The sequence below is a fragment of the Carassius carassius genome, chromosome 47, assembly GCF_963082965.1.
Source record: "Carassius carassius chromosome 47, fCarCar2.1, whole genome shotgun sequence".
Classification (NCBI taxonomy): domain Eukaryota; kingdom Metazoa; phylum Chordata; class Actinopteri; order Cypriniformes; family Cyprinidae; genus Carassius; species Carassius carassius.
The window spans coordinates 11,180,997-11,204,118 of NC_081801.1; the positions used below are offsets into that span (position 1 = coordinate 11,180,997).

Sequence of the window (23,122 nt, forward strand, 5' to 3'; positions counted from 1 at the left end):
GTAGATTGACAGAGCATCACCCTAACTTTCTGGAGGTTGTTTCTGATTTTACAGACATATATTTTAGGGTTCATTTTCCCAGCTTTTATGATTTGTCTGTCATCAACAACTGTTGTTTTTCTCAGCCAATCAGGTCGTTGTTGGTTGCTGATGTCATCATAGTTTACAAATTCTTGATTTCTCCATGCCCTTTGTTTTTTCTATAGTTCTAGTTGACATCCTCCTTTTCTTTTAGCATCCAATTTGCTTGCTTTTCTCGACTCCACAGCAAATAGAACAATTTTGTCTTTACTGTTCCAATACTTATGGAGGGCACTGTATAACCTTTAATCTTATTATTATAAATCTGAAAAATAAACAAGCATTCTTAGCGCTTTTAAAATAAAATTCTAGTCGATGTCAAAATAAATGCTGGCCAAACAGAAAAACATATCACCAGGTGCTGAAAAAATGACAAGTATCGGTTGATATACATCGGTCAACCACTAGTCTTGATCAGCTCCACATACATGAACCATCAAATGCTTCAAATATGTAATATAAAGGAAAATTATTTTAAAATCCATCGTATTTAACAGTTGGGTTCAATGCAGGCTATGTTTCAATGACTGCATTTGTTGCACTTATGTCTAGTGTTTTAGATTTTTATGTCTAGTGTTTTTAGAATTTAGATTTTTTTTTCTGCTCGTCTCATTTTTATTATTTTCGTAGTTACAATAAAGGACTTGCAGTTGAAGTACACAGGGCCAGGCAGTAAATATAACTATTATAATATTTTCTGTGGTAATTAACGTTATGTTTACATTTTGTTTCCTATTTAACCTGGAAGAATCCCTTTAAATAGCCGTGCATAAAAGTGACTGGACTCTCTCTTAACTTTTATAAGCACATAATTTATAAGCGCTGACAGAAACACTAACACCACTGAGTAAATCATAAGTTATGTGGCAGAAATACAGACAGCTCTTGGCAAACTATTTTTGCTGAAACTGTTTAGTCCTGATTATTTTTGACTTTGTTCATGTGGAGGAAATCTTTATATTTGAAGACCAAAAGCATGAATGTGTGTTTGATTCATATGACTTTGTGCCACTGGTGTTATTTTTGTACTTAGCACAGTGTCTAATTTTATACATTCCTTAATGCCAGTTGTCTGTTCAGCACAAAAACTCTTTGAAGCTGTTTTTTCCTCTTCTTTTTTCCAGTATATAGTAACCAAATTCGTTTGATGATTTTTTCTTTATTTGTTTATTTTACATTATTGACCAGACGAAGATTCATAGTGTAGCCAGGAATGTGTATTCTTCTAAAACCTACTGTGTTACAGGGGCAGTAATTTAAGACATCATAAGCACAATGTGAAGGCTGTTAATAATATAGTGCCTAAGGAACTTTCCTTTGGCCAAAAAACAAATGGCAACTTTGCAAAATCTCTCTAAAAATTAAAACCAAATGCTTGTGTATAGATCCCAAACCCCAGACACTTATATTCACCACACACATTTTGACAGTGTCTGAATAACCAATTTTTCTGTTTTCCTAGTGACAGAGAAGGGTTATGTGAGCGAGTCTTACTCTGAGAGTGAAGAGGAGCCTGAACCCAACAGTCAAGCCAAGGACTCAAGCTCACTCAAGCATTCATTTGGAAAAAGAGAAAAAGAGAAAAAAGAAAAGAGTCAGAAGAAGACTTCTACCACTAACAAACCTACAAAACAGCCATCCATCATGGGATTTTTTCAGAAGAAATAACTTTTTTTATTATTATTATTCTTTCATGGACTTTTAAAGGAGTAGTTCACCTGGAAATCCAAACTGTTGTTAATTACTCATCCTCATGTTATTCCTTAACATAAAGAATCACTGCATGGGTTTTCTTTCTGTTAATAAAATTTGTTAAAAAAATTATTTTACAGAAAACAAATAACATGAGGATGAAGAAATTGTGACTAAATTTGTATGATGAAATATCCCTTTAAGCACTTAATTTTCAGCATTGACATTCCCATGAAGCACATGTGATGCTGTAAGTTGGAAATATATCTTTATTGTCACTGTCACTCTTCAGAGACATTGACACAGGAGATTTCTGCTTCTACATGAAGAACCATTTTGTGTCGACTATCCACCCAACTTCACATGCTGGATTTCAATTCTATGCCTGATATGGTTGTAGTATGTAAATGTATGATCCTGCTGATTTCCTTATTATAAGGCAACCTGCACATGGCCAACCACCAATAATTCCCATGCTGTAAAGATTGTCAAGTCTTGTTTTGCAATTGTCTATTTTTAGTATTGCTGGATAATAAATAAAAAAAGAATAAAACTTTTGTTTGGATTAATATTCTTGTGAAAGAAATATTTGTTGGTTTAACCAGAAACTTATCTGATATTTATGAGTGAAGTAATTAAAAAAATCTGCTCAGTAGTCGAGAATGTTCTTGTTTGGTTCCTGTAAATCCGAGTTGTTTTCTCAGAGCTTCATATTTCTATGTGACATCAGTTTCTGGCTATATTGTTGTGTTGGTCTTGGACATTTCCATTTATCAAAACTAAACTTACTGTGTGGAAAGGCATGCCTCTGGAAATCCTCATCAATGTCTGTCCAAGCTCATCTGATCCAGTGCCACAGATGTGAAATTGAGCGTTTTGTGCCAAGACATCAATACTCACTTTTCTCTCAGGCTTCTAAACTTAGGCCTGAGTTAGTATGTGCAAGTGAATTCGAGAACACAGTGTTCTTTATATTGTAAAACATGTATAATTGTGCTTTCAAACCTGAGGTCCACCAAAGTAAGAATTTCTGGTTGTTTTGTATATCAAATACTCTCTTTTTTTGTTCTTCTTTGTGATCATTTGATATGTAAAAGAAAAAAAAATGTTTTTGACACTAATCACCTTATCCAGCTGCATTCTGTGAAGGAAAACAGTTTGGTTTTGTGCAGTTAGGTGTTTGCTCGTTCCCTTAGCTCACCTTTGCCGGCCTCGCTGGGCAGTCAGATGTGGACTGGGGTGAGGCACCTGTCCTGGATACCTTATCAAACAGTCGATTAAAATTCTAGGTGCCTCGCTGCCTGAGAAAATCCTTTGCTCGATTGCATAGCTGACGTTGGAAAAATGCGGCATTGGTTTTGGCCTGCTGACGATTTGGGAGAGTGTGGTTAACTGTTTCCAGGTTTCCCTTCAGTTTTCAAAGGTGCACTTGTTCAGCTACCTGTTTGGATCCTTTTGGTTTCCACAAAACCACTAATACACAACAATAATGGAACATTGTAAAAATAAATTAAAATTAAGACGTGCATATTTATCCAAAATTTACAGAATCTCATGTCATTCGAACTCTTGACTTTGTTTTCTGCAAATGCACTTAATTTTCACTCAGAAATTTCACATTTACTTAAATGTTCAATTCAGAAAAACTCAAATAGTTTATTATTATAATAATTATTATTATTATTATAGTAGTAGTTATATTCCACACAAAAAAAAGATTACAAGATTGGAAAGTCCTAAGGGTGAGTAAATGAGGACAGACATTTTGGTGACCTGTCCCCTTAAGAATGCCATCGTCTGGTGAGATATTATGAAATTATGTGAAGAAAAATGTATGGAAGCCCATTTCCACCACACACACACACAAAATGCCCCTTGAAAGGGTAACTGGAACTCTTGATCTCACAATTCTAACTCCTTTCTCAGAATTGTGAAATATAAAGTCAGAATTGCGAGATTTAAACTCAACTCTTATCAGAATTGTCAAGTCACCTTTATTTATATAACGCTAGATTTTAACTGAAAGAATGTGTCTGCATCCTGAACAATGTTACTGGTAGGTAATTCCAGAGTTTAGGCGCTAAACAGGAAAAGGATCTGCCGCCTGCAGTTGATTTTGATATTCTATGAGATTCTCTCGTTCAAATACTGAGATGCTAAACCATTCAGGGCTTTATAAGTAATCTATACGATGTTTAATAGGTTGCCAGTGCAGTTTTGACAGAACCAGGTTATTATGGTCATACTTCCTGGTTCTAGTAAGAACTCTAGCTGCTGCATTTTGAACCAGCTGGAGTTTGTTCATTAAGCATGCAGAACCACCACCCAATAAAGCATTACAATAATCTGACCTTGAGGTCATAAATGCATGGATTTATGACACATCCATGATGTGGCTTTCTAAGGAAATATTCCTATCAATAGCACACCTAGGTTCCTAACTGATGACGAAGAATTGACATAGCAGCCATCAAGTCTTAGACAGTGTTCTAGGTTATTACATGCAGAGTTTTTAGGTCCTATAATTAACACCTCTGTTTTTTTTTTTGTTTTTTTTCAGAATTTAGCAATAAGAAATACCTCTAGTTTTGTTTTCCTCCAGCTCCATTTTCCAGGCTGTTCTCTTTAGGGTGCGAGTGTGCTCATTACCACAGTGTTTTCCTTAATCTTCCTTAAGCATAAAGGAGCAACTGTATTTAAAATGCTAGAAAAGAGAGAGTCCATAGTTTCCGTTACATCATTAAGTTGTTCTGAGGTTCTGGATACGCTAAGGAATTGGGATACATCAGGAAGATTACTTACAAAGCAGTCTTTTGTGGTAGAAGTGATGGTTCTACCATACTTGTAACAAGAAGTAGAATTTACAGTTTTATCTATATGAAGTTTGCACAAAACTAAATAATTATCTGAGATATCATCACTTGGCTGCATAATTTTAACACCATCAACATCAATTCCATGTGACAGTATTAAATCTAGAGTATGAAACATTTTAAAATATTAAATCATAATTGCTAAAAAAAGAAAGAAAAAAGTACAAATTCTGAGTTTATATCTCACAATTCTGACTTTTATTTCAGAATTCTGAGTGTATATATCACAATTCTTAGTTTATATTTTGCAAGTCTGAGAAACTATTTTTTTTTTATTATTCCACTAATGAGCTTCCATAAGAAGGTTTATTTTCCATTAAAGAGAAAAAAAAATATTCTTTGTGGCAAGAATCATTATTTAACGCATCCATTTTTGGAACACAGCTCTTCACTTCTCCCTATCTTGTTCTGTCCATCCATGTGATTTTATGCTTTTGGCCACCATAGGATTTCAATTTGATTGTTCTTGAATAGCTCAGAGGTGGAATGTATTTTTCAGCCCAGGAGGAATAAATCTATAGGCATTTTCCAAATATATCAAGTAACCCCACATTATTCAATTCAAACTGGCCTCAGGCACTCCTTAAAATCATGAAATATTGTTTTAGTGCTTCATATTTTGTTCCACTGACTGTTCTGCTCATGACAATATACACACCTGACAAAATCAGAAGGGCTTTAGGAGGTTCAGCCTACAAGTTAGCCAATCCTGTTATTCCTAACTCACACATGTGACAAACACTATTCCGCTGAATATTCACATTTTAATTAACACATAACACATCGACCCTGTTTGTGGTTATAATAATCCATTAAGCAAGTACTTGAACTCAAGATGTTTGTCAATTTTAAGTTCCTTTTGAAATTTGTACAGTCCCTCATAAAGGTACATTAAGTGTAAAACAATTAATACAGAAAATCTGCATGTGATAAAAGTTCGTATGGCAGAGAAGGAAGGAGACCAGAGTCGGCGTACTGAGGCTCGTGGGAACTTTATTATACTGATTAAGAACGGAAAACAAAGTCGCGCCACATGCGCATAAATCATAACATTGATACTTTCAGGCTCTCGCTTTCTGACGGTCGCTTCCTCCCACGAGTCCTCAGGTCTCTCTTCTGTCTCTGGTTCCCAGCCGGCTTAAATACTGCTTCCCCACGCCAATCACTGCAATGAGAAGCAGGTGTCACTTGTCTCTCACTTAACTCACTTACCACCGCTGATCTCCTCACTCTCTCTCCCGTCGCAGACCTCGCTAAACCACACCTCCCCTGCCACATACCCCCACCGCCCGACTCAGGCCGGGGAGCCATCCGGCCTGCAGCCCCCCCCCCCCATTCCTGGAGAGGAAGTCGGCCACAGCCATCTGCGCCCCCAGCCTGTGAATCACCTTGAACTTAAATGGCTGTAAAGCTAGATACCAACGGGTGATTCGCGCGTTGGTATCCTTCATGCGGTGGAGCCACTGGAGGGGCGCGTGGTCCGAGCAGAGGGTGAACTCCCGGCCCAGGAGGTAGTAACGAAGGGTGAGGACCGCCCACCTGATGGCCAAACACTCCTTTTCTATGGTGCTGTACTTAGCCTCTCTCTTAGAGAGCTTCCGGCTAATGTACAGCACCGGGCGATCCTCCCCCCCCACCTCCTGGGACAGGACCGCGCCCAGCCCCCTGTCCGACGCATCAGTCTGCAACAAAAAGGGGAGAGAAAAGTTAGGAGAGTGCAGGAGCGGTCCACCACACAGGGCAGCCTTAACTCGGGTAAAGGCCTGTTGGCACCGCTCCGTCCATTGGACCGTATCTGGTACCTCCTTTTTAGTGAGGTCAGTCAGGGGGCTAGTGAGGTCCGAATAACCAGGAATAAATCTCCTATAATATCCCGCCAGCCCCAGGAACTGCCTCACCTCCTTTTTGGTCTTGGGTCTGGGGCAAGTCGCAATTGCTGCCGTCTTGTCAATTTGGGGACGCACTTGCCCGTGACCCAAGTGGAAGCCCAGATACCTTACCTCCACCCGCCCAACCGCGCACTTCTTCGGGTTGGCCGTTAGCCCCGCCCGTCTCAGCGCCTCGAGGACAGCCCTCACATGCTCCATATGCCGCCGCCAGTCGCCACTATAAATGATAATATCATCCAGGTAAGCGGCGGCATATGCAGCATGCGGGCGCAGCACTCGATCCATGAGACGCTGGAACGTAGCGGGGGCCCCGAACAAGCCGAACGGAAGCGTCACAAATTGGTGTAAACCAAACGGCGTGGTGAAGGCTGTTTTTTCTCTAGACATGGGAGATAAGGGGATCTGCCAATATCCTTTTGTCAAGTCCAATGTCGAATAAAAGCGAGCCGTACCTAACCGATCGAGCAACTCGTCAATCCGTGGCATTGGATAAGCATCAAATTTTGACACTGCGTTCACCCTGCGATAGTCCACACAAAATCGCACCGAGCCGTCCGTTTTAGGGACCAAAACAATCGGGCTCGCCCAATCACTGTGGGACTCCTCGATTACTCCTAACCCCAGCATTGCCTCTAATTCTGTCTGAACCACTTTTTTCTTGTGTTCAGGTAGTCTATATGGCCGGCTGCGAACCACCACGCCCGGCTCTGTCTCAATATGGTGCTGAATCAGATTAGTACGACCAGGTAGAGGCGAAAACACGTCTGTAAATTCGGACTGTAACTGTCCAATGTCAGTGAGCTGCGAGGGCGAGAGGTGATCCCCTCCCGGGGCCAGGGCGAGGGATTTTTCTTTAATGATCGCCTCTGGCCCGAGATCCTCCTCTCCGCTCACTGCCGTCGCTAGCAACACTGACTCCTCTTCGCTCCATTTTTTAAGGAGGTTGAGGTGGTAAATTTGCCTGGAGTCGCCTCTGTCTGTTCGTACTACTTCATAATTGAGATCGCCTATTCGTTGTGTGACCTCAAAGGGTCCTTGCCACTTTGAAAATAATTTGGAGCTGGAGGTTGGCAGTAATACGAGCACTTTATCTCCCGGTGCAAATTCTCGGAGCTTAGTTCCCCTGTTATACAGCTGGCTTTGTCTGCCCTGGGCCTGAAGCAAATTCTCCATTGAGAGCCGCCCCAGTGTATGGAGTTTTGCTCTCAGGTCCATGACATACTGAATTTCATTTTTGCTATCCGAATGTCCGTCCTCCCAAGTTTCTTTCAGGACGTCCAGCACCCCGCGGGGCTGGCGTCCGTAAAGAAGCTCGAAGGGGGAAAACCCCGTGGAGGCTTGGGGGACCTCGCGCACAGCGAATAAGAGGGGCTCTAGCCATCTATCCCAATTTTTCGCGTCTTCTTGTACGAATTTACGAATCATTGTTTTCAAAGTGCGATTAAATCGTTCGACCAGTCCGTCTGTTTGTGGGTGATAGACGCTGGTCCGTACCGCTTTAATGCCCAATAATTCGTATAATTCGCGTAACGTGCGTGACATAAACGCGGTGCCTTGGTCCGTGAGAATCTCTTTTGGGATTCCCACGCGGGAGATTAAACGAAACAGGGCATCCGCCACACTCTTCGCCGAGATATTGCGGAGCGCCACTGCTTCGGGATATCGTGTTGCATAGTCCACTATGACTAACGCAAAACGATGTCCCCGTGCGGATCGTTCTAATGGCCCGATGAGGTCCATACCAATTCGTTCGAAGGGGACCTACACTAGAGGTAGAGGGCGCAACGGCGCTTTTGGGGTGGCCGGTGGGTTCACCAACTGACATTCCCGACACGACGCGCACCATCTGCGGACGTTCTCGTGAATGCCCGGCCAAAAAAATCGGGTCATTAGACGATTTAGCGTGGCTGTCATACCTAAATGCCCCGCCATTGGATTGCAATGTGCCGCCTGGAAAAGCATTTCCCGACGGCTCTTAGGTACTAATAATTGGGCCGTATCTTCCTTTGTCTGAGCGTCATGGGTCACTCGATACAACCGGTCCTTAATAACGGCAAAATACGGATAAGAGAGCGCGCGGTCAGGATGGAGGACCTGCCCATCGATGGAACGGACCTGCTCGAATGCATGTTTAAGGGTCTCATCCTGGGACTGCTCCAGGGGAAAGTCATCGCGACTGGAAAGGTTTAGCCTCGCCAACTCGCTCGGTTCCCCTGAAGCTTCCCCACTGGGTCCGGGTACCGATTCTCCCACCTGAGCGCACGCCCCGCCAACCGGGCCTCTCTTTTCCCCAGAGGCATCCACTGTTAAACACCCCAATAATTGTTCAAAAGCTGGCCAATTGGTACCCAAGATTAGTGGATGCCGGAGGCGCGGACTAACGGCCACCTCCACATAATGCTTTTGTCCCCTAAATTTGATGCCTATGGTTTTTATGGGGTATTCCACTATATCCCCGTGCACACACCTCACCTTAACCACGCGGCCCGTATCCAATGCCCCGGATTGTATCAGGCTTTGATGGATGGAGGTCTGGTTACAACCTGAATCCACCAAAGCCTGATAGGTACCCCCCTTAATACTCACGGGTATTTGGTACAACCCGGCTTGATCGGGGGCAGCCTGCGGGTCGTCCGGGATCCGGACCCACGTCCCCACCTCCATAACCGGGCACCGGTCCACAAAATGGCCCGGATCCCCGCAACGCCAGCAGGCCGGCCCAGGCCTCCCCGCCACCCTAGTGGTTGGAAGTGGGTCAGGTGATTGACGTGGGGAAGCAGCTGGTAGCTCAGCCAGTCCCTCCCCGTGCGGCGGCCCCATTCCCCTGGCCGGACCCCGTGACATGGCGGCCGGCTCCGTCCCTGCTCTCCAACGGGGTGCGGCCCTCGGTGGCCCCGTGTACCGAGACCTGGGTAAAGGGACAGGCTTTGGAGAAAGAGGAGAGAGAGAGGGGGGGGAGAGAGAGAGAGAGAGACAGATGGAAGGGGTTCGCCGACCCCGGAACACGCCGCCAGCTGATCCTCCGCCAGTTGGATTGCCAGATCCAGCGACGCCGGCCGGTGGCACTGGACCCACTGAGCAGTCCTCTTCGGGAGACGTGAGATGAACTGCTCCAGCACCACGGTGTTGATAATGGTCTCGGCGTCGCTTCCTCCGGCCAACAGCCATTTGCGGCAGGAGTCCCGGAGCTGCTGGGCTAAGACAAAGGGCCGGCCCGCTTCGGTCAGTTCTAGCGACCGGAAGCGTTGACGGTGCTGCTCGGGGCTGAGGCCGACCCTTTGGAGCACTGCTCTTTTTAAGTCTGCATATACCAGGAGGTTCTGGACGGGCAGTTGTTGAGCAGCCTTCTGGGCCTCCCCTGACAGCAGCGGAATTATCCGGACCGGCCAGCTGTCCTCCGGCCACCCACACGCCTCGGCCGTCCTCTCAAACAAATCGAGGAACGCTTCCGGATCATCTGTTGGCCCCATCTTCGTAAGAGGCATGTGGGCAGCAGGGCTGGAACTGGGGGAGGCCGACCTCGTCCGAACCTCCCGGTCCAGCATGCTCCGGAACAGCTCGCGGTCCTCCCGCTGGACCTGCATCATTGCCTGAAACCGATGTTCATGGTCGGCTCGCAGCTCCAGCAGGGCTTGATGTTGTTCCTGATGCAGGCCCGCGAGCGATGTAATGAGCTCCGCAAACGGCGTTCCCGATGATCCTGACGGGGTTTGCATGGCGGCGTCGTTCTCCTTCCTTCCCGGGTTTCGGCACCAGTGTGATAAAAGTTCGTATGGCAGAGAAGGAAGGAGACCAGAGTCGGCGTACTGAGGCTCGTGGGAACTTTATTATACTGATTAAGAACGGAAAACAAAGTCGCGCCACATGTGCATAAATCATAACATTGATACTTTCAGGCTCAATCCTCAGTCCTCAGGTCTCTCTTCTGTCTCTGGTTCCCAGCTGGCTTAAATACTGCTTCCCCACGCCAATCACTGCAATGAGAAGCAGGTGTCACTTGTCTCTCACTTAACTCACTTACCACCGCTGATCTCCTCACTCTCTCTCCCGTCGCAGACCTCGCTAAACCACACCTCCCCTGCCACACTGCATCTCTGAAAATTTCTTTTAAATGCGGGCAGAGCTTGTGGGCATGAGAGAGACTCGCTTTTTAGATCAATGCCAACAAAATACATCAAACAGCAATAACCTCAATATTTGAGTAGTAATTTATTTTTCTAACCCCCCTCACTGTTCTCATGCAGAGCTTTTAAAGAATAAATCAGTGTGTATTAAATGAAAGCAGATTTTTACACACAGTTGTCTGACAGGATTATATAACTGCATTTGGCTGAAGAACCACTGTTCTTTGTCAAAACAGGAAAATATGCAGGACATGATTGGAAAAGGCAGCGCACGCATCACCTTTCTGGGATTTGATTTCTTTGGGGTTATTTTAAGGGTGTGGGGTGCCTCACATCTGGATTTGTCTTGTTGAAATCAAGCACAAATTTGTATTTTTCTGACTCTGATTAACAAATGGAGCCTGTGATCTCTTTACAAATGTCACTGAATGCACTGAAACACTACACATGTGCTAAACATGGCATAAATACAAGCCCTGGTTATCTCTAAAGCACTTCACATCATCATTCATCATCCTGTCATATTAGTTAACTGGCCATATGACGTGGCTAAATTATTGTTTTCCATGGTAAAGGCTGTGCAGTCTGTTCCCACTAAAATAAGTGTTGTTTAGGAATACATTTTAGTTTTATTAACACAACTTTAATTTTGGCTAACTTTCAATTTTTAACTTTCACCATATACACTTTATAAAGAGTTTCAGTAAAGGGATAGTTCACTCAAAAATGAAAATTCTGTCACCATGTTTTTTGAAATGCATATGACCTTCTTTCTAATGTGAAAGATGAAAGGGGTTGTTTATAGTAGCATCCAAGCTGCTTTTTTCCGTACAATGAAAGTGAATGATGACCATAAACAAGAAAGGTTTTCAAGGCATAAAACTCAAGAGAGCAACATGGACATTCTTCAAAATATTTCCCTTCTTATTCTACAAAAAAAAAAGAACACATACAGGTTTGGAACAGCACAAGGGTGAGTAAATGATTATGATGACATTCATTTTTAAGTAATACACAATGTTCTGGTGTCCTTACCAGTCCCAGTAGGGATCTGGAAAGGCCGATTAATGACTGGATTGTTCATGACAGACTGCTCAGTGCTCGCTTAGCATGATTCAGATCTTTGGCTCAAATGATCAGGGCCAACTCAAGTAAGAAGGGGACGGGGGTGCAAAAAAAGTGCAGATTCAGAAAGTATTTGGATGGCACATTAATTCACAGGTTATATGAACACCTTAATCAGCTACGAAAGCTAACCAATCCATCAGAGTTAATTAGCTGAACCCAGTTTAGCTCCCTTTGAGTTTTGTTTCAGTTGCTTAGAGACTGAATCTCCAGGCGGCGTGCAGAGCAGCAGTTCAGAGGCAGAAACGTTACATATTCGAGTGGTGGACAGTAAAGGTAGTATTTTTCCTTTGTTACTGAACTTCAGTGTAGTTTTAAAGCACCTGTTCTTTATTGATCTATTTTTGATTTTGGGAGACTTTTACTTCGCTGCATACTTCACTGCATTTCAAAGCATTATCTCATTCCTTTAACTCGACTAGATTTGAACAAACATTACTTGGTATTTTTAACTGTGGAAATTACCACTGAAATGCAATAGCAATTTCCAACTCACAAACAAACTGATTCTTTTTAATTAACCTGGTTACCATTGAATGATTCATTTGGGCAGATCTGATCGTAGCTGTTCTCAAGTCAACAACTCAAAAGATTCCATGATCCAGTCAGAGCGAGCATCCTGTTACAATTCACCTGTTCATGACCGACTCAAAATGTGCAAGAACAGGTCAAAACTATAAATAACATTAAAATAACACAAAATAATCCCCATGCATTTACCCTGCTGCTGTAGCAATTATAAATAATATAAAAGTAGTATGTTTGCACTGCATTCTTGTTAAAATCTGAGCTCTTTGCCCCATGTGATGACTGTTTTAAAACTGTAAGTTTATACTATTTTCACCACAAATTTACATGCATTTTCTTTCTTAACTTTAAAAACTATTTTTATTTATTTATTTAATTTTTTACTGATGAATTATTAGTAACTTAAATTGATATTTTTAAATACTGAATTTTAATGTTTTGATAGTGTACTTTTTGGTAATAAAATTAAATGTTTGCTTATTTGCAGATCAATACATATTCAACGTCTTCATGCACAAATCTTCATTTTTGTAGGATGGAGTATTTAAATGTAAAAAAAAAAATAGAACTTTTTTCATACAGTAAAATGAAAAGGTCTACTGAGTAGTATTTTATTAGGATATCTGTACTTTTACTCAAGCATACTTTGTCAACTAGTGCATATTTGTCTGGTTTTATTACCTGCCCTTATTCAGGATGTGCTACAACATAGAATTTCTCAGACAAGTGTATTAAGGTAAATTGCACTAGCTGGCTTTTAAATAGCTGCCGAACATCGCAGTGATACAAAACGCAACTCCATTTTACACTTTTACATGCAACAATGGAAAGAAAAGCGGAGCAGGAACACTCACACAGAGAACTGACCCATTCACCTGATTTATACCCAGTGACTGCCCCCAGCTGTTCAGAATGCCAGAGCCAAGACTAAGCATGCATAGCTGAATGCTATTTATTGGAAATTCGAAACCTTTAGCCAAAAGCAAAGGTGCTAAAAGAACTACGTTAAAAAACCACAAGTGTCGAACTCCAAGGGGCTGAAACCATTTCAGACTCCATCAGATCAACACAGACATATCAAATCAGAAGATTTTCATTATTACAAAGGGCATTATTAAAAAGGGCTCTTTTTGTGAAACAGCGGCCTGCGTACGGATCAAACGGGATGTCCGACCATCCCCTTAAACTAACATACACAAAAGAGAGAAGCTGAAATATGAGCACACAGTAAAATCTCCTTTGTCTCCCTCCAAAGCTGTTCAAAGAGAACAAAATGCCAGAAACTGTTAGAACCAACAGCCAGCGGAAATAATTCACAGCTTCATTGTGTGACTATTAAGGTCTGCAACTGAGGGGCTTCTGTTTCAAAATATTTTGTCAGGCCTTCAGTGAGAGATGAACAGCACCGTCTGGCACTTTGTGTGCGGCCAGCACTATGACTCATTGTGACAGAAGAGGAAAGTGGGCTTTTGGGATCTGGAGAGAGAGGATATTAGTCACAACTCCCTGAACTGCCCCAATCTGAGTTCGGTGGCCCGTCTCGGTTCATTGTGATTAACAAGACTGAAGAACAAACAATGTCATAAGCCCATCATGATGACTAACGTATACCACAAAGAATTGTTCGTTCCAGCTCAAAGTAAACATCCCATCATTTCTGCTTCTCATTTACAACATTATAAAAAGTTTCTCATTAGTATCAATGATCATGTGAACTAAAGACCTTCTTTATTATATGGATGTTTGATACCTAAAAGCCTGCAAAACCCAACATTATCTACATTAACAACAAAGAACCTATGATTCTTTTATACTTACTGCATTAGGCCATAATATGGAAGCCCGTTTCCACCTGCAATAAAAAAAAGGTAATTCTGATTTCACATCACAATTCTGAATTGTTTTCTTTAAGAATTGCAAGAAATACAATCAGAATTGCAAGATGTTAACTAGCAATTACGAGTTTATATTGTGCAATTGTGATTTTGTAATTCTGAGAAGAAAAGTCAGAATTGTGAGATAAAAGATCACAATTAACTTTTTACTCCATTGCAGAAAAAAACTGAATTGCGAGATGTAAGCTCAGAATTCTGAGATAAAAAATTGCAATCAACTTTTTTATTTTTGGCAGAAATGGGTTTCCATACCATAATATCTTTTGAAAACAAGAACATTCTATAAAAAATACAAAGAATATCTTTCAATGGGACTTTATATTGGTTAGCTAGGACATCAGCCCAATATGTTTTTCATAATTTTAAGTGCATATGAGTTATGCATAACCAGATCAATATACAGGCAACATACATTACAATGCAAAACATTTTCTGCATAGAAGATAGGCAGAAAACATATTCTAATGAAGTAAAGATCATGATGGTTACTTTGACTTTACAATAAATAGTCTATTTTTAGTTTATCCATATTACATATACATTATGAGTGGCATATATCTAAGAACAGTAGAAAAATATGTGGCCTACGTCAACTTTATAAAAGCATTCTGGCCAATAAGCTGTCTATATCATCCTTTTTCTCCCTCTTATGTACATACAGTGGAAGCTTGCTAAAATTACATACATCATTTCCTTTAATAATGATGATGATAACTGCTTTAAAATCTTTCTTCCTTATAATTCTGGCCAAATAGCTTACATTTATTCACTTCTTATCAAACATGCATTTTTCAACAATGCAAGAAAATTGAATGACCTCAAGGCCTCAAAAAAAAAACAGGTCTCAGAAAGAATTCTGGGATGTCAGACTCATAAAGACTTGTGCTAAACTGACTCCTAGTAATAAAGCAGATCTTTAGACTACCTGCTGCCAGCATCTGGTTTTGTAGATTGTGTGTGTTCTTCTGGTAATAAAATGTGTGTCAGACTGAGATGGCACAGTGTTAGAGCAGGGAGGAGACTAAGAAGTGCAAAGGCTGTCCAGCTGTTCAGGGTTTAAGTACTTCACCACTTCCTTGATCCCGTCTTCACAGCTCCTAATCTTACTCAAATCTTTCTGCTTGTCCTCTTCTTCTTTGAATTTTCTCCAAGTTTCTGTGTTAACACAAAAAGGAAAGGACAGTCCAAACCGGGAAAAATTAAGTTGGTAAAGGCGAAGCACTTGTGAAATGCATTAGGCTTTGTGTGTTTACACTGAAAGTTGCATCTGAATCATATGGAAACTTCTTTACGCCATGGGATAAAAAAAAAAAAAAAAAAAAAAAAAAGGTAGGCCTAATGGCAACTTTTATATCAGATTTTTTACTTTTTTTCCACAATCCTGAGTTTATATCTCACAATTCTAAGAAAGAAGTCAGAACTGCAGGATATAAAGTCAGCATTGTGTAAAATTAGATTTTTGAGGCAAAATTCTAAATTCTGGGTTTTATCTCACAAATTCTGACTTTTTTTTTTCTTTTTTTTTGCAGACTGAGAACAAATAAAGTCATCTAAATCAGTTGAAATAAACTCAGAATTATGGGAATAAAAGTCAGAATTGTGAGATAAAAAAAAAAAAAAAAAAAAAAAAAAAAAAAATCGCAACTGCTTTTATTTTTTTAATTCCATAGCAGAAACAAAAAAGTCAGTATTAGGAGATGTAAATTCAGAATTGATTTTATAACTCGCAATTCTGAGTTAATAACTCACGATTCTTACTTTTATTTTTCATAAAAATTGCTTTAGTGTGCACTGAGAAACAGAAGTAAATCTGTGCAGCATGTAAGTTGAAAGACAGCCAATGCACACAAACTGCATTAGGAGTGACTTGCTGAAAAACTCTTTAATTTACATGTTAGACGTTCAATTTCCTTTGGTCTCCTCCACCTTTTCATATAACCTGGCATCTGTAACTACTCTGAGCTCAAATATTTAGTTTCATACCTAGAATCTCAGTTTTCAGGGCCATTTAAAACATACTATAGGTTGACCTGCAAGGAGAGCAATAAGTTTGCCTTTTATTTACCAAAAACATTTTCAACTCAAACTCAATTTTAACTATCAAAATACACAGTTGAAGGTTTAAATGCTAGGACTTTCTGAGCAGTAATTGCAACCTCACACAAAATTAATTTGGTGAAATTAAAACAATGAAGCATACCCTCATCTAATGTAGTCAGCAAGATGTAATTTTCCGGATGCTCTATGAGGTCTTTCTTCTGAACGTCACCTGTCTCCATCAGATGCAAAAAACCTGCAAAGATTTGAAGACAAATTAAAGAAACATGGTTAACACTTCACAATAAGGTCCCATTAGTTAATACATAAACTAGCATTAACTAACAATGAGCATTACGTTTGTTACAGCATTTATTCTTCTTTATATAAAAAAATGCAGTTGTTGGTTGTTAGTTCATGTTAGGTGAGGTCTATTCATTAATATTAAAAGACATTTTATTTGATTTTAATAATATATTAAGAAATGTCGAAATTAACATTAACTAAGATGAATAAATGCTTTCAAGTATTTTTCATTGTTAGTTCATTTTAACTAATGTATTTAAAAAAATGTTAACAAACGGAACCTTATTGTAAAGTGTTACAAAAAACATAATTCCAGTGGCATACAGCGATAATTTGCAACCTTATCTTGCAGCTGAGAACCGACAAAGATTTACAAAACTGAAAAAAATCTAGGTCAGTGACTAAGAATTTGGAAGAAAATCAAGTAAAGTAAAATAATTTTTCTCCCTTTTATTGGCCTCCAACAATAGGTTGTTCTGCTCTACATTATAACTTGCTTAAATCACCTTCAACAGTTTTCCAGACTTGCACCTCTACTTCCGTGGCTCCTTGTCTCTCGATGGCAATCATCCGTACTTTATCTTCTGACTGAGCAGCTGATGGAGGTTCAACTTTATACACCAGGAGACTGTTATTGTCCTGAGTAAAGTAGCACTCTGTCCTGTTGCTCTCTGCTTTGAGATCTGGGAACCAAGTTAAAAGAAACACACTGATAAAACATGAAGTTTAAATTATTAAAAATATAATAGCGCTGATACGCCTACCTGGACAAATCTTACAGCATTTCCCCTCTATCTTTATGGGATGTTGGCATGGATACTGGTTGGGACACGTGATGCGCCTGCATTCTTGCAAGCCGTCCCTGCAGGTGCACAGGATACACTCCAAGACCTTCCCCAGCACTGGGTGCCACACGTCACCATGAGAATATGTCTTGCCACTGTACACACAAGCTTAGACAAAGTCAGAAACCCAACGTTACTTTGACAGGATATGACTTCAGTGGATTTTGAAAAGCAATTCTTGATTTGGAAAGAGTGGCGCATTACAGTTTACCTCTCTGATGTTTGCGCTGTAGAAGAATTTTAACAGTAGTTTCGGCAGCTCCTTTGAGGTGTAGTGTCTGTAGGTTGAGGCCTCTCGGAGACCCCCGCAGTGTGGATGGAGTGGTCCTAAGTGAGCGACCACTAACCTGCTCTGCAGCACACTGATCCACAGAATGCCTCTTGTATTTCAGGACATATAAAAACAAATATTGTAACTCTGGAACAACATAGAGTTGTATAAATGAAACAATAAAATACATTTTATTTTTAACCCTGATTTTCAAAATATATATATATATATATATATACACACACACACACAGTCGTGGCCAAAAGTTTTGAGAATTACATAAATATTACTTTTCAAAAAGTTTGCTGCTAAACTGCTTTTAGATGTTTGTTTCAGTTGTTTCTATGATGTACTGAAATATAATTACAAGCACTTCATACGTTTCAAAGGCTTTTATCGACAATTACATGCAGTGTTGGCCCTTCTTTTTCAGGACCTCTGCAATTCGACTGGGCATGCTCTCAATCAACTTCTGGGCCAAATCCTGACTGATAGCAACCCATTCTTTCATAATCACTTCTTGGAGTTTGTCAGAATCAGTGGGTTTTTGTTTGTCCACCCGCCTCTTGAGGATTGACCACAAGTTCTCAATGGGATTAAGATCTGGGGAGTTTCCAGGCCATGGACCCAAAATTTCAACATTCTGGTCCCCGAACCACTTAGTTATCACTTTTGCCTTATGGCACGGTGCTCCATCGTGCTGGAAAATGCATTGTTCTTCACCAAACTGTTGTTGGATTGTTGGAAGAAGTTGCTGTTGGAGGGAGTTTTGGTACCATTCTTTATTCATGGCTGTGTTTTTGGGCAGAATTGTGAGTGAGCCCACTCCCTTGGATGAGAAGCAACCCCACACATGAATGGTGTCAGGATGCTTTACTGTTGGCATGACACAGGACTGATGGTAGCGCTCACCTTTTCTTCTCCGGACAAGCCTTTTTCCAGATGCTCCAAACAATCGGAAAGGGGCTTCATCAGAGAATATGACTTTGCCCCAGTCCTCCGCAGTCCATTCACTATACTTTCTGCAGAAGATCAATCTGTCCCTGATGTTTTTTTTGGAGAGAAGTGGCTTCTTTGCTGCTCTTCTTGACACCAGGCCATCTTCCAAAAGTCTTTGCCTCACTGTGCGTGCAGATGCGCTCACACCTGCCTGCTGCCATTCCTGAGCAAGCTCTGCACTGGTGGCACTCCGATCCCGCAACTGAATCCTCTTTAAGAGACGATCCTGGCGTTTGCTGGACTTTCTTGGATGCCCTGAAGCCTTCTTTACAAGAATTGAACCTCTTTCCTTGAAGTTCTTGATGATCCTATAAATTGTTGATTTAGGTGAAATCTTAGTAGCCACAATATCCTTGCCTGTGAAGCCATTTTTATGCAACGCAATGATGGCTACACGCGTTTCTTTGCAGCACACCATGGTTAACAATGGAAGAACAATGATTTCAAGCGTCACCCTCCTTTTAACATGTCATGTCTGCCATTCTAACCCAATCAGCCTGACATAATGATCTCCAGCCTTGTGCTCGTCAACATTCTCACCTGAGTTAACAAGATGATTACTGAAATGGTCTCAGCAGGTCCTTTAATGACAGCAATGAAATGCAGTGGAAGGTTTTTTTGGGATTAAGTTAATTTTCATGGCAAAGAAGGACTATGCAATTCATCTGATCACTCTTCATAACATTCTGGAGTATATGCAAATTGCTATTATAAAAACTTAAGCAGCAACTTTTCCAATTTCCAATATTTATGTAATTCTCAAAACTTTTGGCCACGACTGTATATAAATCTAGTTGAGCATCATATATACATCAGGCTTTCATGCAGGGTTCCTCAAATCTTACCCTGGAGGGCCAATGCGCTGCAGAGTTTAGCTCCAACCTTTATCAAACTCAACTACCTGTGATTTTCTAATGATCCTGAAGAGGTGCGTTTGATTATGGTTAGAACTCTGCAGGAGAGTGGACCTCGTGGGCCAGATTTGAAGATCTCTGCTTTAATGGTTCATATGATATAGTACAATATGAGGCTCATACTCAAAAAGAAAAAAAAAACACCTCAATTTTATTCCAAGGTCCAAATAAGCACAAAATATGAAATTGATTGCAGCTGATGATACTTATATGGCCAAAAAGTAAGATGAAATTCAGATACAAAAGCAGACTACTTAAAACATGCTTATAAATATCAGTTGCTACTGTATATTTCCCAATAATATATGTCTTATTAAGATAATATTTAAATGCTTGATAGTTTTAAGATCAAAGCTCTGTAGTTTTTATTGTGGGGGCAAAACATATAATGCAATGCAATGCAATACAAAAATGATTGAAAGATACAAATAAATGGTTCTCAAAACCTTTATGTATTATATTAATATGCATTTTAAAAAAATATTTATGGCTAATAAGTAAAGTTGCTACAGTCCAGTAGGTGTTCCTCTTTAAATATTACTAACAATATAAAAGTAATTCTTACATTTACATTATAAAAAATCAGTAGAAAATTCACAGAAAAAAGACGTGTAGCACAACCTGAAGGGTCTTTTAGAATTACACTAAAAGAATTGTAGTAGACTATAGATGTGCAATAAGTCAGATTTTGATCAAGTTTTGATCATATTGATAATTTAGAGATATCTGATACAGGGTTAAAGAGTACAGTGACCACCCTGAAAAAGAAAATACATACAACTCCTCTGTTCAGTTGTTGTCCTCCATCCTCAAATGATGCAGAATTGATATCAATTGCACTTTCTGTTTATTCAAAGGAGACAATGTTATTTAATTCCACACTCAGGGGAGGAATTAAACATGAATACAGCTTGTAGCATCCAACTTCAGTCTAAAATTAATAAATCTCAGTAGTATTTACACCAACAATATTCTAAGTTGCACATATTCTCACCTTTGCACACTAAGCAGCAAGTATCCGGGACTGACACTGGTGAGGAGCATGTAATGGGCTGACAGGTTTTCAGTGCACAGAATATATTTCCATTCTTAAAAAAATGTAAAAAAAAAAAAGAATATTAAAAATCAGAAATTGACATAATTAATTATTAAATCATTAATGATTAAAATCAGCATTTCAACATCAGTGCCTGACAACATGGGGCAAAGCAATATACCTTTTGAGGTATACATGGAACCCATGATTTTGGTATTGCTAGCACTCCCCTCTACTGTAATTACGCCTGCTCTCCGACACCATCTTTCAATACATTATACTATAGAGGATTTTTTTAACTGTTTGAGGTTAGAGCCCCATGTTCGATGATGCACTATGGTGAAAGCAACAACAAAGATTAAAAAAAAAAAAAAAACTTACAGAGCAAGTACACATGGCGCACTGGTTCGACTGACGGGATGGGAAGAGCTCATGGTTTTCAAATATTTCCCCTGTTTGGTAAGTGCTTCCATTATACCTACAGGTTTTAATGGGTGCCCGCAGCCCAGCAGGAGTTCTGTGCTCATCTGTGATTATGAGAATAGGCATCAGATGGTTCAAATAAGAATGCATTAGAATCATGCATATTAATTCACATTAACACTGGGACCTGGAAAAGTGCAATGTTTTACCTGCACAACGAGGGCAACACTGCTGTGAGTTAGTCACTGGATTTTCACATCGCAGAACAGGGCATTTGATGCTGTTGCATTTCACATGACCAAACTATACATACACCCACATGAAAGTAGACAGAAACATTGACACATTATACATTGCATGTGGATCTGACATGTGCATGCGCCTAGATGCATGCATATAAACTGTATAGGAAATGATTCATGTAATGATCACCTGTATCCTTTAGGTAAAAAAAAATAATAAATAAAACAATGCATATGAAAACTTTTTCCAAGTCATTATTTTGACTTGGAAGTTGGATACGTACTTCTGCGCAAGTACAGCGCATGCAGAACATGAATCCAAAGGGCTCCAGATAGGGATGCCAGCTATCTCCTGGCCTGTACATCTTCTCTTTAAAAGTGCAGGAAACACCTGACACTGCATGCAACAAGTCAAGTAGCCTTTATTTATATAGCGCTTTAAACAAAATACATTGCGTCAAAGCAACTGAACAACATTAATTATGAAAACAGTGTCAATAATGCAAAATGACAGTTAAAGGCAGTTCATCACTGTCACAGAGATGTCATCTCTGTTCAGTTTAAATAGTTTATATGTTTAAACACAAACATATTATCATCTGATTTTCAAGAATAGCATCAAATTCTAAATATAAAACAGGATTAACAGTTTTACAGTTTATTTAGCCATTTCCCAAGGTCATGCCACTAAAAGATGACACTAAACTTTTTACTACAAAAAAAAAAGTAAGTCTCTTACTAACAAATCTGACAAAATATAAGATCATTGATAAAGTGATCAAAATCTTCATAGGAGGATGATGATGTCATTATCTGAGTTTCATAGTGAATTGTACATGGAGGGTTGTGATTGTAAAATATTTGAAGAATAACCTGGAGACATATTTAATAAAATGTTTTGTCCACTAAAACCTACAAATATAGTATGGAAGACTAATTACAACATTATTAGCAAATATGGCTGGGAAGACCAAAAAGGCATCATATATTAGGATAAAAAGGATTAAATAAATAAATAAAATACTGTTAACGTACGGAATTTTGTTGGTGTCTTAATAAAATATTAATAATATCGCTGTTTGCATATATTAATGAAGAGCACAAAAGACACTTTTTCACGAAATGACATCCGTTTTAATGACTTTAAAACATTTTAGCTTCGTTATAAATGAATTTGTATCATATAACCTCATCACTCAGCAATTTCAATGCAGTCGTATCGCTGGCACAATGATGCATCGAAGTGTGATGCCCATTTACCAATAACATACTCTTGATTGAGTCACTTACTTTTTCCTGGTCGTATTGCCTCTGTTTCACACTGAACGAAGCATCGCATTGTGACCAAAATGAAAAGATGTTTCAAGTAGGTCATTCTTTTCTTCATGTTCCAGGAAACTGTGGACATGCAGTATTTGTCTTAAACTTCTCCCCACTTCACAACTACGACGGTCTGACTACTGTGGGAGTTTCTGTAGTGCTTCTAGGTTTTTATCTAAAGCGCCTCCTACAGGAAAATCCACTTGCTCGTTGTGTTGTACAAACATTTTTTTAGAAACTTTACACGAAAAAAATAAATAAATAAAAATAATCAATCATGAGAAAATTCGCGTCAAATCTGATAATATTCAGCTTTTTTATTCAAATATTTTATATAATAAATAACTTTTTTTTATATATATTTTTAATATTAATATTGACAGTAGTTAAAAAAAATATTAATTGAGCTCCTGCTTAGTTCTTAATAAAATGTAAACTGCTGCACAGTATCAGTATATAGATTTAAGCACATGAAATTTGATATTATGCTGATATATTTATTTAATAAGAGCTATTTTATGT

At 39.7% G+C, this 23,122-nt stretch overlaps 2 protein-coding genes across 4 annotated transcripts in view; one reads left to right on the forward strand and one right to left on the reverse strand.

Moving 5' to 3' along the window:
• The window catches only part of pold3 (polymerase (DNA-directed), delta 3, accessory subunit), an 8,877-nt gene extending 7,122 nt beyond the window's left edge, over positions 1–1,755 (forward strand). For all 3 annotated transcript variants that reach the window (XM_059542408.1, XM_059542409.1, XM_059542410.1), the window contains exon 12: positions 1,544–1,755. In XM_059542408.1, coding sequence (XP_059398391.1) covers positions 1,544–1,749 — 206 coding nt within the window. In that variant the 3' untranslated portion in view covers positions 1,750–1,755. The remainder of the gene's footprint in view (positions 1–1,543) is intronic.
• Positions 1,756–14,506: 12,751 nt separating this feature from the next.
• chrdl2 (chordin-like 2) lies at positions 14,507–22,737 on the reverse strand. Its single transcript, XM_059542631.1, has 11 exons — positions 22,571–22,737; positions 21,565–21,677; positions 21,248–21,341; positions 20,997–21,142; positions 20,574–20,667; positions 20,358–20,422; positions 17,607–17,775; positions 17,315–17,503; positions 17,057–17,233; positions 16,408–16,500; positions 14,507–15,362 (listed from the first exon to the last, which is right to left on the reverse strand). The coding sequence occupies exons 1-11, from the start codon at positions 22,686–22,688 to the stop codon at positions 15,229–15,231; spliced, it is 1,392 nt and encodes a 463-aa protein (XP_059398614.1). The 5' UTR covers positions 22,689–22,737; the 3' UTR covers positions 14,507–15,228.
• Positions 22,738–23,122: the final 385 nt, after the last annotated feature.

Excerpts from the sequence above, each read along its gene's own strand:
- chrdl2 (XM_059542631.1), bottom strand. The coding sequence starts at position 22,688 with ATGTCCACAGTTTCCTGGAACATGAAGAAAAGAATGACCTACTTGAAA. Across the intron at positions 16,501-17,056 it reads AGTCTGGAAAACTGTTGAAG|GTTTTTTGCATCTGATGGAG; the intron begins GTGATTTAAGCA and ends AAATCTTTGCAG. Across the intron at positions 15,363-16,407 it reads GCTGACTACATTAGATGAGG|AAACTTGGAGAAAATTCAAA; the intron begins GTATGCTTCATT and ends GTGTTAACACAG.